General features: G+C 57.1%; 2 protein-coding genes across 2 annotated transcripts; both read left to right on the top strand.

The window, feature by feature from the left end:
* Nucleotides 1-474: 474 nt before the first annotated feature.
* Nucleotides 475-3,099, top strand: GABARAP (GABA type A receptor-associated protein). Its single transcript, XM_083380334.1, is given in 6 exon segments — nt 475-779; nt 782-825; nt 975-996; nt 999-1,052; nt 1,259-1,377; nt 2,430-3,099. Coding segments are annotated over 6 exon segments (351 nt in total). The 5' UTR covers nt 475-736; the 3' UTR covers nt 2,499-3,099.
* A 1,363-nt stretch (nt 3,100-4,462) lies between these two features.
* Nucleotides 4,463-12,911, top strand: PHF23 (PHD finger protein 23). The gene is made up of 5 exons (XM_083380336.1): nt 4,463-4,591; nt 5,161-5,192; nt 5,880-5,972; nt 9,253-9,955; nt 11,609-12,911. Exons 1-5 carry the CDS (start codon nt 4,570-4,572, stop codon nt 11,860-11,862), a joined length of 1,104 nt encoding a protein of 367 aa, XP_083236462.1. The 5' UTR covers nt 4,463-4,569; the 3' UTR covers nt 11,863-12,911.
* The last annotated feature ends 740 nt before the right edge of the window (nt 12,912-13,651 follow it).

The following is a 13,651-nucleotide window of genomic DNA, read 5'->3' as shown; positions in this document are numbered from 1 at the left end:
GGTGCCGCTGCGGACTACAATGCCCATCCCCAACCGAGCAGCCGAAGGAAGGGCTTTGTGGTCCGCCTTGGCATCCAGCCCGGGGCGGCCGCCCCCACGTGACCCGCGCCTGGTTGGGCGAGCCGTGGGCGGGGCCCACGTGACCATTCTTATCTGTTGACGTCAGTCACATGACGGGACGCTGCACCGCCCTTCCTTTCCGCTGTGTCCTTCCGCGGTTTCACCCCCCAACAACGATGCCGGCTTTGAAGCAGCGAGTGGGGGCTCTTTTGTCTGGTGGGGGCCGCTCTTTTCACATCCCCGCCTCTTTCTTTTTTCCTTCGAGCCCCCCTCCCCTACTGCGACTTTTTCAGCCCCGTTTCCGCCGCGACGGCTCCCCGCACTACTTTGTTTTGGTATCGCGCGGCCACGCAAGCGACGCGCGGCCCCCGCTGACGTCACGCGTCCGAGGGGGGCGGGGCCTAGTTTAGCGGGGGGGGGCGTTTTGCTGAAATCCGGCTTTTCCCTGGGTGGAATCCGACCCGGCCGCCCCGCCGAGCTCCCTGGCGGCTCCCTGGCGAGCGAGCAAGGCCGGCGGCGCCCGCTGTGGCGTTGTTAGGCCCGGCCGCATCGCGCGGCGCTACTTTCCCCGTCTTGGGATCGCTGCGCCACGTCGGTCCCGCGCATGCGCGCTGCTTAGGTGCAGCGGCCCTTTCCTCGGTCCGCCGCGTCGCCTCCTCCGCCCGCCGCCGCCGCCATGAAGTTCGTCTACAAGGAGGAGCACCCCTTCGAGAAGCGCCGCTCCGAGGGGAGAAGATCCGCAAGAAGTACCCGGACAGGGTCCCGGTGAGTTTCTCCCCCGAGGCTCCTCTTTTCTTTTCTTGTCTTTTTTTTAAAGGCGGCGTCCGGACTTTCCCGGACGGGGCTGCCTCTTTTCTTCTCTCCCCCTCCCCCCCAATGCCTCCTTTAGCGTCCGCCTCTCTTTTCTCCGGCAGGTCATCGTGGAAAAAGCCCCCAAGGCCGAATAGGGGACCTGGACAAGAAGAAGTACCTGGTGCCCTCCGACCTCACAGGTGAGATCCGGACAGGTGTGCGGGGGGGGAGGGGAGGGCTCATTGACGGCGGGGGGGTGTCGAAGAGCCCCCCCCCTCGGAGGCCAAAATTGGGGCTACCCACCCCTCCCCTTCTAAGGGTGTTCCCACCCACCCACCCCCATCCTCCTTTACATAAGTGCTTCCTTCCCGGGTGACTGGCTCTCCTCTTGGTGCCCTTTCCTCAGTGGGCCAGTTTTACTTCCTCATCCGGAAAAGAATCCACCTGCGGGCCGAGGACGCCCTTTTCTTCTTCGTCAACAACGTCATCCCCCCCACCAGTGCCACCATGGGGCAGCTCTACCAGGTGTGTTCCCCACCCCGCCCTCTCTCTCTTTCTTTCCTCCTCCTAAGAAAAGGGAGACCAAAAAAGAAAAAAAAAATCAGGGGAAAAAAAATACCAGCCTCTCTGAAACGATAAATTGTTTACCGTCAACCACAGTAAACAATGTAGGTCGGGAATAGTTGGCAAAAGGTGTACAAACGCCAAATATGTATGTTTGTGTGTATATATATATATGTGCATGTGTATGTATATTTCATTTCATTTCATTTATTATATTTGTATACCACCCTTCTCCCGAAGGACTCAGGGCGGTGAACAGGGCACATAAAAAATACAGAATACAAAAATTAAAAAAGAATTAAATAAGAGCCCGAGCTAAAAACAGTAGAATAATATATATGTATATATACTGGGCAAATTAAAACCTTCGGATGAGGCCAGGCGTCTCAAATTGGCTCAAATTCCCGTCGATCTTTCCGTGTCGCTGCTTAAAAACTGCGCTTTTTATTCATTTGGCCAAGTGTGGTTCGACACACACACAAGGAATTTTATTTCTGGTACAGAAAAGCTCAGTGTACTCTCAAAACAACAACAATAATAAAGCGTGCAGGTAGGAAGTTAAAAAAATAATAATAACGAAAAGCAATAAACGATTCCTCTTGTTTGTGATAATTTCACTGTTTTGTTCGGTGGCTTTCGCCTGTTAGCAGCCTAGAGTTTCCCAATCCATTTTCCAAGAAAATAAAAAAGTCCCGAGGCTGGGCCAGGAGAAGGGTTAAGGGGAGTTGTAGACTTTGAGACTGAGATTAAGGAGGCAGGTGTGTTTGTGTTGTGTGTGTGTGTGTGAGAGAGAGAGGGACTTCAGACCATCCCTCAGCCTGGCTTAGTCATACAGACGGTTGTTTGGGGCGTCTTTGCCTTGCTAAAGAAAAGGCAGAATGTAAATTTTACAATCAATTTATAGTCAAGGCGATAAAGCTTGAACTGGTTGGGTGGGTTTATCTGGGATTCCCCTCCCCCAAAGTGCTTTGATCTAACAGCATCTCTTTCCCCCCTCCCCTTTCCCCCCCCAGGAACATCACGAGGAAGACTTTTTCCTTTATATTGCCTACAGCGATGAGAGCGTCTACGGCACCATGTGAGACCCCCTGAGCCCACCCACCGGCTGCTGCCAAGGGGCACCTGCCCCGAAGGGACCTGCACTTTCTGTTGTTACTTGTTGTTGACTTTATGTTTAAAAAAACAAAAGTTTCATTTTTGTTTTGTTTTTGTTTTTTTGCTCCAGGAAAATGGAGGGTTCTCTTTCTCTCCCCTCCCCACCCCACCCCCTTTAATTTCTGGCTGTGAATCTTTCAATTCTCTCTTCTTCTTTTTAACTCGCCCCTCCCTCCTTTGGCATTGCTCTGGGTTTTCTTTTTGAGGTGGTTGTGGCTAAAATTAAATACCTTTCCGTGACTATTCCCTCCTTTCCCCCCACCTTCCGTGCTGTCTTCCCTTCTTTCTTTTCTGTTGAAAAGGGAGGAGATCTCCAATTTCTCCCTCCAAAGCAACAACCCCCCCACCCCGCCCACCAACCTCACCACCACCCCTTTTCATTTTTTCCAATTTCCCTTGCCACGGCACCCCCCAAGTTTGCTTTCATCAGGGATGTGCGTCGCCTGGTAGATTTCTGTAACCAGAGGGTTTTTTTGGGGGGGCGGGGTGGGAACGAATGCTAATTAAAAAAAGTATATAAGAAGAACATCATGGACTCTAGAGACTTTTTTTTTATTGTCGGGTTTTTAATACACACATCTGGGACATTGCAAAAAAAAATCTGGGCCAGCGGAGTCAAATTAACTGGCCAAGGCAGGGGGAAGAACCATTGTGACTCTCGGGATTTTCCTCCCCTCCCCTGCCCCCCCCAGCCCCATATTCTGTCCCAGCCCTAGAGGGAATGTGGTGGTGGGTCAAATGCGATCCTGCCAAGGAATAACCAACCCACCGGATCCTTCCAGAAATCAGGGTCACACCTTTATGCGAGCGGCAGCATTTAATAAAACGTGTGAGTTGACACAACCAGGTTTCCTCCCAAGCTACCTCGGATAAGCGTCGCGCTCCCTTCTGCTAAGATTTAGCAAAGAAAGCCAGCCAGCGTCGAAGGGAAGTCGGGGTGAGGGGGGTGGCTTTTTGTGCGGAAGGAGAGCCCCCCAAAGCAATGCTGGTTTGATTGGCAGCTAAGGGACCCTCCGGACTTGCATTGCTGTGGGTCAGGGGCCGCCCAGTATGGCCACTTTTTTTAAGACTTGTGGACTTTCAACTCTTCCTGCTTACTCTCTTCTCATCCCTTCCTCTGCAATCTCTCCCGCTCTAGGGGGTAGGAGAGAAAAAAACCCATGCTTGAATGGGGAACTCTGGGAGTTGCCAGGTCAATGAAACCTAAACTGCCCTTTAGCAAGCTTGGGCCCCGTTTTCGATATCCGTGTAGGCTGGAGACATAGTTGGGTCTCTTCCCCTTCTGCCCCCCCTCCCCAGCTGTTCAGGTTCTGCCCACAACAAGCCACCTTGGCAAAGACCAAGGCCGAACGCGGTAGTTTGCCCATAAGGAGGTGAGCCCTGTAGGTATTGGAGAAACTGCTGCAAAAGCGGACGGCTCTGGCTGCATTCACACGAGACGCGTGTCCCGAAAGGCATCTCTGCCTCCCCCAGCGGGGCCAACTCGTACAGAAGGTTCACGGGCGCATCAAGAAAGCCCGCCCGTCGCTTGGCTCCGCTCTCCCTCCCGGCCCCGCGGACGGGCGAGGGGAACTTCACCCCCCCAAGACCCTCCGTCGCCGTCTCCATTCCTTCCCGGAGGAAAGCCGAAGACTACGCTACCCGGCATGCCTCGCTCCCTCCAGCCGGGCGGCCAGGTCGAGAGAGAGAGAGGGGAGGGAAGCGCGCAGGCGCGGCGCGCGCGGCCCGCCGGGAGCCGTAGTGCCGGGCCGCCCTGCCGGCGGGACCCCGTTGCGGCTGGCGAGACTCCACCTCCCGAGATGCTCCGCGGCGGGGCATGAGCGAGGGGAGGGGCGGCCTCTCCGAGCTTGCGGGAGGGAGGGGGAGCGGCGAGGAGGAGGAGGAGGAGGAGGAGGAGGGCGGCGGCGGCACCGGGCGAGGCGGCGAGAGCGGCGGCGGCGGCGGCTTTGCGAGTCCCGGGGCGGGCAGGCAGGGCGGCCGGCTGGGCAGGGGCCGGCCATGGCGGAGCCGAGCCCCGAAGGTAGGGAGAGGCCAGCCAGACTGGGGGGGGGGGGGAGGGAGGGGAGGAGGGGGGGCTGGAGGGAGGTCTGGGGGGAGGGGGCTCGGAGCGCGCCCCCCCTCCGGTATGGGGCCCCGCGAGGCGCGGGGGGGGGGCTAGTCGGGCCGGCCGAGGAGGAAGTCGGGGGTGGGGGTGGGGGGAAAGTTGGGGGCCGGAGACCCGCTTCCCAGCCGGGGTGGGGGTCTCCTGGAGGGCGGGGTGGGGGGCCCCTCCTCTTTCAACCGGGGGAGGGTCTCCTGCGAGGCCCCCCCGCCGCAGAGAGGAGTAGGGAGGGGGGGAGGCTGCACTCCCCACGGGGGGGGACGGGGGGGCAATGCTGGGAGTGGGTGGGGGGCTGCCGGATGGCTTCCCCGGTAATTGGTGAGGGGGGGGTCTCTTCTTTCCGCGGCCGCGTCGCCTCCCGCTTTGTGCGGCTCCTTCCCTCCCTCCCTCCTTCCCTCTCTGCCTGGGGCGGGGTGGGGGTGGCCTTTCCTCGACCCCCCCCCGCACTAAACAACCCCCCCTCTCCTCCTTCTCTCTCCCCCCTCCAGATCCCCCTCCCAGCCTCAAAGCCGAGACGCAGGTAAGGAGAGCAACCGGGGCGGGGGGGGGGAGGGAGGGAGGGAAGGGAAGAGAGGCGGGCAAAAGTTTCAAGGGGGGCTCCCTTCCGCGGGGGGAGGGAGGAGGTCGTGGGGGGGGGGCGCGGCGGGGCTCTTCCGCTCTCGGCGTGCTGGGGAGGGGGCTTTCTCCCCCCTCCCTCCCCGCCGCCGTTCAAACCCGGGGCTGGTTGCAACATTGCCGCATGTGCTCCGGATGGGAAGCGCCAGCCAGCTCTCCCCCCCCCCACTCCCAGCCTTGAGAACTTACAGGGGGGGGCTGGAAAGGAGCAAACGGGGGAGGGGGCTCTCAGGGGTGTTCTGACCCCCCTCCCAGCCTTTAGAACCCCATGTGGGGGGGGGGGGAAGGGGCTGCCAGGGGTGTTGAGACCCCCCTCCCAGCCTTTAACAACCCCATGTGGGGGGCATGGAAGGAGCAGATGGGGAGGGGGCTCTCAGGGGTGCTCAGACCCCCCCTCCCTGCCTTTAGAACCCCATGTGGGGGGGGTGCTGTAAAGGAGCAAAAGGGGTCTTCCCTCCCGCCGAGACTCCCTGGAAGGGGGCGGGGGTGGTGGGGGGGGGAGGAAGCACCTCCTCCTGCCTGCCAGGCTCCATTTAACGTCCGCTCTTTCCCCCCCCCCGTCCCCGGAAAAAAATAAAAAAAATCTTACCAGCCTCCGGAGAAGCGGCAACGCACCATCGAGGACTTCAACAAATTCTGCAGCTTCGTCCTGACTTACGCCGGCTACATCCCCTCCTCCAAAGAGGTGAGTGGGGGGGAGGGGTCTCGGGGGTCGCCCCTTCCCCTAAATCGCTTTTCCCGCACCAAGCCAGCTTAACAATAGGAAGACCCTCCTGTATGGCCGCTTTCTAGGGGGAGGGGGCGAGGGAGGACAGGTAGGGTGGGGGGGCGCTTTTGGGGGGGGCGTCCCGAGCTCCCCCCTCCCCGCGCCCCCCTTGTTGCATTGGAAGCCCCGCTGCCCCTTCTCGCCTTCCCCGGCTGCCTTTTTTCCACCCTCCCCAGCCTGGAGCTTTTGAAAGCTCCGGCAGAAACTGCAACTCCCAGATGCCTCGGAGGCCATTTCGGCCCGACATCGCCGGGCGGTGCATGCTGGGAAGTGTAGGCGGCTCCTTTTTTTTTTTTTTTTTTTGCCAAGGCGGGCCGGGACATGTCTCGGCTTGTCGTGCGGCAAAGGCTTGGCGCGGTGCATGTTGGGAAGTGTAGTTCTGCCCTCCCCCCCTGGAGCCCGGCTTGTGCGCTCCAGCTGGCTTTCCTGGCTGTTGAGCTGACCCTGGATTCGGATTAGTGGCACTCCGGAATCCTTCCCCGCCCCCACCCACCCCCGCAACCTTGGATGTTGCTAAACTGGGCTGTTTCCCGGAAGGTGGCTTAACCCCCTGCGTCTCCAAGGAGCAGATGGCGAGCAACTCCTTGCTTGCTTCTGCTGGTTGTTTTAATCCCAGTTATACGTGGAGGAGTTAAAAGCTCACGGGAGCGGGCAAAATGGAGCTTCCCATAAATCCTGGCAAGGTGGGAAGTTGTTTAGGCCGTGGTTTACTGGTTTTGAAAGCACTGAAATCCAGATGTTATCAAAATTGACATTGCTTTACTCCAGGGTGTGTTTGTGTGTCTCTCGCTGTGTGTGTGTGTGTCTCCAAACTTGGCCAATTTTAAGACAGGTGGCCTTCCAGTGGCTGGGGGATTCTGGGAGTTGAAGTCCATAGGTCTTAAAAGTAGCCATCTTTGTAGAGCCCTGGTTTATTGTAACTCCCAACGGGGCTGGGCAGCTGTTTTGGGTGCCTCTTGTTCGTTAGGCTAAAAGGGAGATCAGAGACTTGCCCTTTCCCACCAACTGTGTATCCTGGTTACGCGAGGCAAATGTTTCCTAGCCCCCACAAACCCCCTTATCCCAGTTTAATGCGTGTTATGGCAGTGTTTGTTTTGACCTGGGTAAAAACACGTGGTATGAACGGGAGTGATTTGTTCTTGGGCCGCAGGGCACCCCGCCAACCCAACTCCACAAAAAGGAGCCTCTCCCCCCTCCCCCCGTAATTGTTCATAGGAAACCATATGTGGATTTTAGAAAGCGATGCTAAAATGAGCACCAACGAAATACGGGACGCAATTAATGAGTGGGACAGCTTGCCGCCAGAAGTTGTGGGGGCTCCATCCCTGGAGGTTTTTTAAGACCTTTGTCTGAAATGGTACAGAACCCACTGCTCAAACGGGGGTGGGTGGGTGGGGAGGGGGTTGGACTAGATAGCCTCCCAAGGTCCCCTTCCATCTCTAGTCTGATTGATTGATTAGTTAAGGTCATATTTGCAAAGCTCACCGCTTCTGCGTCCGTCAGTTCTCCCTTGCGCCTGTCGCAGTTTTCCAGCTGTTGGGGTGCAGGGTGAGACCCGTTGGGGGGGGCAAGAGAAGCTAAAGGGAAAGCCAGCAAAATCTGGGGTTGCTCATGGACATGGCGGCGGAAGGAGCCACAGGAGAAACAGCCGCTATTGTGGAGGAGGGGAGGGCCAAACCAAACTACAAGCTCATATAACATACACTTGTGGGGTGGGGGGGGAGGTCTCCCTCAAACTAAAAGCAATCCACGAAGGCCAGACAGGGACAGCCATAGGGCAGGGTGTACCGTGGGGTGGGGAGGGGGTGGGCACAAAATGTGGGTTCAGGGGCTTCAGAGAACAAATTTAGAGATCAAGACCTCCAAGATGGTGATTGGGGCTTTAATGATTTACAAAGTGTGCGGCATGGAGCACATGGATGAAAGGAGCCTATGATGTTATGGCGTGCGCATGATGGAAGTATGTAATCACGTCTGTAAGGTAGGAGGAATTCAAGAAGTCATGCGTAAGCTACCAGGTTGCGTTTTGAAAGACGTGGGCTCCCCGAGAATGGAATCCAGGGGTCCCTGTATGCCAGGGGTCTTCAAACTTGGCCCTTTGATGACTTGTGGACTTCAACTCCAGAATTCCTCAGCCAGCGTGCCTGGCTGAGGAATTCTGGGAGTTGAAGTCCACAAGTCATGAAAGGGTCACAGTTCCCTCAGGCTGGCTGAGGAATTCTGGGAGTTGAAGTCCCCAAGTCATGAAAGGGTCACAGTTCCCTCAGGCTGGCTGAGGAATTCTGGGAGTTGAAGTCCACAAGTCATCAAAGGGTCACAGTTCCCTCAGGCTGGCTGAGGAATTCTGGGAGTTGAAGTCCACAAGTCATCAAAGGGCCAAGTTTGAAGACCCCCCTGGACTAGGTTTTCTGTGAACAGCTACAGAAGTCCTAAGGCAGACTGTCTTACCCTTGGTTGCTTTAAGACATGTAGACTTCAACTCACAGAATTCCCCAGCCAGCATGTGGATTTCCACACTCTCAGCTGGAATTCTGGGAGTTGAAGTCCACAAGTCATCAAAGGGTCATAGTTCCCTCTCACTGGCTGAGGGATTCTGGGAGCTGAAGTCCACAAGTCATCAAAGGGCCATGTTTGAAGACCCAAGTTTGAAGTATTCAAATCTAGGCTGCTCATCCCATGAAGCGCCACATTCGTTAGCTGGAGAAAAATCTGCTTTTCCTCCTGGCCGTCGTCAGCTTTACTGCTAAAATTAAGCCCAACATTTCTGACCTGTTGACATGTGAGACCGTGGCTAAGGGAGCTTTGCTCCATTTTACGACCTGGTTATTAACGGAATCACAGGAATTGTTAAGTAAACAGCTTGGCTGTAAAGCGGATCTGGCTTCCCCAGTGGGGGAAAGTCGGAAAAGGGAATCCGGTGGCTCCCCAACCGGTCATAAATGGGAGTCGGTCGCCAAATGTTTGAGGCTTGATGCCGCAGTGTGCAAAACGGTCATAAGTCCCTTCTCTTCCCCCCCCCAGTGTGTAGTAACTTCAAATTGTCACTAAATGAGCTTTTTGTAAACCGAGGACACTCCGTACCGGCGGGTGGCATTGAAACCTGCTAATGTTTGCGTCAGGTCAGGTATTTTCTTTCCCGGAATCTGGATGTCGGTTCATCCGGGGCGTTTAGGGCTAATCTGCCCACTCTTCCTGGCAGGAGAACGACTGGACGGCCTCCGGGTCCAACTCCCCGCTCCGCCCGGAGAGCGTGGTGGACAGCGACGGCTGGGAGTCCACGCAGTCGGACCTGCACACCATCGAGACCTTTGTCAAGAAGGCCAAGTCCTCGAAAAAGAAATCGGCTTTCCGCCGGCTGAAATCCGACAGCTCCTTGCTGGAGAAAATGAAGCTCAAGGACTCGCTTTTCGACCTGGATCCGGTGGGGAAGCAGCCGCTCCCGCTGGCCGGCCCCAAAGCCCCCGCCGACAAGAAGAAGGACAAGCGGAGCCGGAAGGCCGCCTTGGAAACCGGCGGGGCCACCAAGCGCAGCCGGAGCGACGCAGTGGGCGAGAAGCGCTCCCGGATCAAAAAGAGCAGGAAGCGGAAGTTGAAACGGGCCGAGAAGCAGCACAAAACCTCCGTCAGCGAGACGGACTCAGAAGAGGAGGAGGAAGAGGAGGAGGAGGAGGAGGTGGGGGACGGGGCGGCCCCTCTGCGGCCGGGCGGGGAGGAGGGGGCGGCCGCGGCACGGGTCTCGGTCCAGGCGCCGCCGGAGCGGCTGGCCACCCCGTTTCCCATTAAGCTGGAGGACACGGAAGGGAAGGAGGGCATCAGCACGGAGACCAGCCAGGATGGGGACGAAGGCAGCTCCAGCGACGGAGAGATCAGGGTCATGGACGAGGACATCATGGTGGAATCAGGTGAGACGAGACACCCCCCCTCCCCCCCGCCTCCCAGGGGGGTCAGGGGGAGCCTATCGGGACTTGGGCAGGGGGCTGCATATCCGGTGCCCGTGTCCTGACGCCTCTGACGCTCGCCTTTCGATCATTTTTGAGTTCAGTGGCTTGGGTACCTGGTTGGAAACTTGAGGGGCCGGGAGTTCTAGTCCCGTCTCGGCAATGTAAGCAGGATGGGTGACTTTGGGTCCATCACCGGGAGACGGTGAGTTCTAGTCCCTCCTGAGGCACAAAAGCCAGCTAATGTGACTTTGAGCCAGTCACCGGGAGACGGTGAGTTCTAGTCCCAGGGATTCTGGGAGTTGTAAGTCCACCCGGTCTTAAAGGGGCCGTATTTCCCCACCTCTACCTTACTTACCTCTTCTAAGATCCCGGCAGCTTTTTCTTTAGCTGTTTTTGGTAAATTTATGTACTTCAGAGCATCCAACAACTCTTTACAGCAACTTTCCCTGCACCTATTGTCAGACTGGTGGGAGATTTCGAATCGACGAGGGGCCGTCAATACTTTAGCACCTGTGTATCTCACAACCCTAGAGGTTTTCCCAATACTCAGAATTGCGTCAGTGGGTTGTTGTGTACTTTTTTTGAACTCTCAGAAAGGAACACGGGGTTCAACACGGCTGGAACACTGGCCCATCGTCCGCCGCTGCCTCTTTTGCACCTTCGGTATACGTTTTCTTTGACTCTTAAAATTTTAAGAGCCAAAAGCGAGACAATTTTATCTCCCACAGATAAATTTTCAGGCGTGCAGGTAGTCCTCAGTCTATGACCACCCACATATCTGTTACTAAGCAAGACAGTTAACTGAATTTTGCCCGATTTTGCAAACGTTCCTGCCACGGTGGTTAAGGAAATCACTACAACCATAACACTTAGACCAGGGTTAGGCAACCTTGGCTCTTTTATGACTCATGGACTTCAAGTCCCAGAATTCCTGAGTCAGCTATGCTGGCTCAGGAATTCTGGGAGTTGAAGTCCATGAGTCATAATAGAGCCAAGGTTGCCTACCCCTGACTTAGACTTATATGCCGCTTTGCAGCCCCATCTAAGCGGTTCAATTGACTCGGCGTTATTTGACTCCCCGACAAGCTGGGTCCTCCTTTTACCGACCTCGGAAGGAGGAGGGAAGGCTGTAGTTGTTAAATTAGTGACCTGGCTGTTAAGTGATATCTATGCTCATCTTTGCTCGTCAGAAGGTTGCAAGAGGGGATCACGTGACCCCGGGACGCTGCGACCGTCGTAAATGTGAGTCAGTTGCCAAGCGTCCGAATTCTGATCACGTGGCCACGGGGATGTTGTAAGTGTGAAAATCCGGAGCCATTTTTTTTCCCCGGTGTCACTGTAACTTTGAGCGGACACTGCATAAAGTCTTGTTAAGTTGAGGACGACTAGCCAAGCGTGGAGGGGGTGGGGGAGTTATTCACCGTTACTTTTTTTTTATATATATATCGGGTTTTTATTCCTGTCGGGGAAGCCCAGAGGTGGTCTAGTCCAACCCCTCGCTCACGCAGCGAACGTATCATTTCGAACAAAGGGTGGCTCGATGCCAGAAAGTGAATTTTCTCAGATGTGTCCCTGCTGTTTGCTCAAGGCGCTGTTTTGCGTCTGCTCTTCCAGGCGACGATTCGTGGGACCTCATCACGTGCTACTGCCAGAAGCCCTTCGCCGGGCGGCCCATGATCGAATGCAATCAATGCGGCACCTGGATCCACCTCTCCTGCGCGAAGATCAAGAAGACAAACGTGCCCGACATTTTCTTCTGCCAGAAATGCAAAGAAAGCTCGCGGAAGCAGGCGCTGCTGGGCCCTCAGCCCCCCACGGCACTCGGCGCAACGGCCCCGCTGGCGTCCCGGGGAGGTGGGGAGCCCTAGCACAGGAGGGGGCCGCGGCTCATCCCACAGAGGGAAAAAACAGACCGGACGAAGCAGAGAGAGAGAGAGAGAGGGGCCTGCTCTGGATCGGGGTCCCCTTTGAGTGTCGGGCCCCGAAGACGAGGCGCTGGGTCGGCGGCAGCGCCGGCAACAACTCCGGCGCTTATTAAAATCGGCAGACCCCGGCTAGGTTTCAGCAGGCCCTCCTGGCCTTAGCCTCCCCCCCACTCCCCATCTGCTTGTGGGCTCGATCGGGAAGGCCCGGCGTCCACATTTGGGGAGAAGCCTCTTGGTTTCTTTTGGACCCTTTTCCTTCCCTCCTTGTCCTACGCCAACTTCTCCTCTGTAAATAGAAGACAAAAAGGGTTGTGGTTTTTTTTTTTTTTTTTTTTTGTTTTCCCTTCTTTTCCTGTTTCCTGTTTTCTTTCCCCGGCTGGATCAGTCGGTCGGTTTCCCTGTTGGGAATGTTTTGAACACAAGTTTGTGCTCCTGAGTTTGGACTCATCCGAATCTTGTTTCATTTCCTCCCGGGGTCCGAGAGGCGGAGAGGGTGACGCCCGGACCCCGATTTCTTCGGTTGTGCTTCGAAGAGGGGAGCGGTTTGCCTTGGTCCCCATTTGTATTGAGGCACTTAAACTAAGGGGGGTCTTCAAACTTTCCCTCCCTTTTAAGAAGGAAAGTTGGAAGAGCTGCCTTGGTTTAAGCCAGGGGGGGTTTCTTCAAACCTGGCCCTTTGATGATGGGTGGACTTCAACTCCCAGAATTCCCCAGCCGGTGTGCCTGGCTGGGGAATTATGGGAGTTGAAGCCCACCCGTCTTAAAAGGGAGGGAAAGCTTAAACCAATGGAGAGGAGGGGGGGATTTCTTTGGTTCCCCCTCACCACCCTATGTTGGCCCCTCCGGCTCTTCTGAGGCCGGGTAGATGGGGGGGGAAAGAGGCTGGGCCAGGCCCCTCCCTCCCCCAATTTTGTTTTAATATTGGCAGACGTGTACATGGCAGCGTTTTCGACTGTAAATAAAGAGACGTAGACCCTTTGGCAGTTTCTACAGAGGCCTCGGCTCTTCATTGATATTATTTTTCGGTAGGGGTGGGGGGAGGGGAGGCAGGTAGACTGCCACGGCGAGGGATGCTCTCTCGCTCTCTCTACCGCCCCGCGCGCACTTCCGCCCGCGTGACGCCGAGCCAGGCCTGACTTCCGGCGGCTTGCCCCGCCCTCCTGGCGACGCTCCTTGAGCGCGAGGGCGGTTGGAGGCCCCCCCTCGGAGGCGTGGTCCTCCCCGATGACGCAGGGCGAGTCGCGCGTCTGACGCGCATGCGCGCCAGAGGGAGTCAAAAGGATGCCTCTCCCGGGCGGAGTGTTTAGTTGACGCATGCGCATCGAGAGTCAGGCTGTTCACGACTCCCCGGGGCGGAGTGCGACCTCTAGGCGCATGCGCAACGGAGGGAGGGTAGGAGGGACGGCGAAGGGACCCCTCTCCAAGGCGGAGGGGCGTAGCTGACGCGTGCGCGCCGAGAGGGAGCTCTGCTACGTAGAAGGCCTGCGCGCTGGAGGGAGCGAGGGCGAAACACGGCTCTTCAAGGGGCGGAGTCGACGTCACGCCTGCGCGCTAGAGGGGGAACTAGAAAGGGCGATAGAGTTCTCGGGGGCGGAGTCGTGCGTAAGACGCATGCGCTCCGAGGGGCGGGCGGGGGGCGGAGTCGCGCGCGAGGCGACGGGAGCACGTCCGGGGGCGGGGCCGTGCGTGATGACGCGCTGACGCACGGGAGGCAGGCAGCGAGGCGGGCTGC

Source organism: Vipera ursinii, assembly GCF_947247035.1.
Source record: "Vipera ursinii genome assembly, contig: scaffold_128, whole genome shotgun sequence".
Lineage (NCBI taxonomy): Eukaryota > Metazoa > Chordata > Lepidosauria > Squamata > Viperidae > Vipera > Vipera ursinii.
Note: the sequence above shows the minus strand (reverse complement) of the source record. Positions and strands in the feature narration are given on the sequence as shown.

What these genes read in the sequence shown, in the direction of transcription:
- PHF23 (XM_083380336.1), top strand. Translation starts at nt 4,570, where the DNA reads ATGGCGGAGCCGAGCCCCGAAG. An exon ending in GGCGGAGCCGAGCCCCGAAG is followed by an intron (nt 4,592 to 5,160) that starts GTAGGGAGAGGC and finishes TCCCCCCTCCAG; the next exon opens with ATCCCCCTCCCAGCCTCAAA. An exon ending in ACATCCCCTCCTCCAAAGAG is followed by an intron (nt 5,973 to 9,252) that starts GTGAGTGGGGGG and finishes TCTTCCTGGCAG; the next exon opens with GAGAACGACTGGACGGCCTC.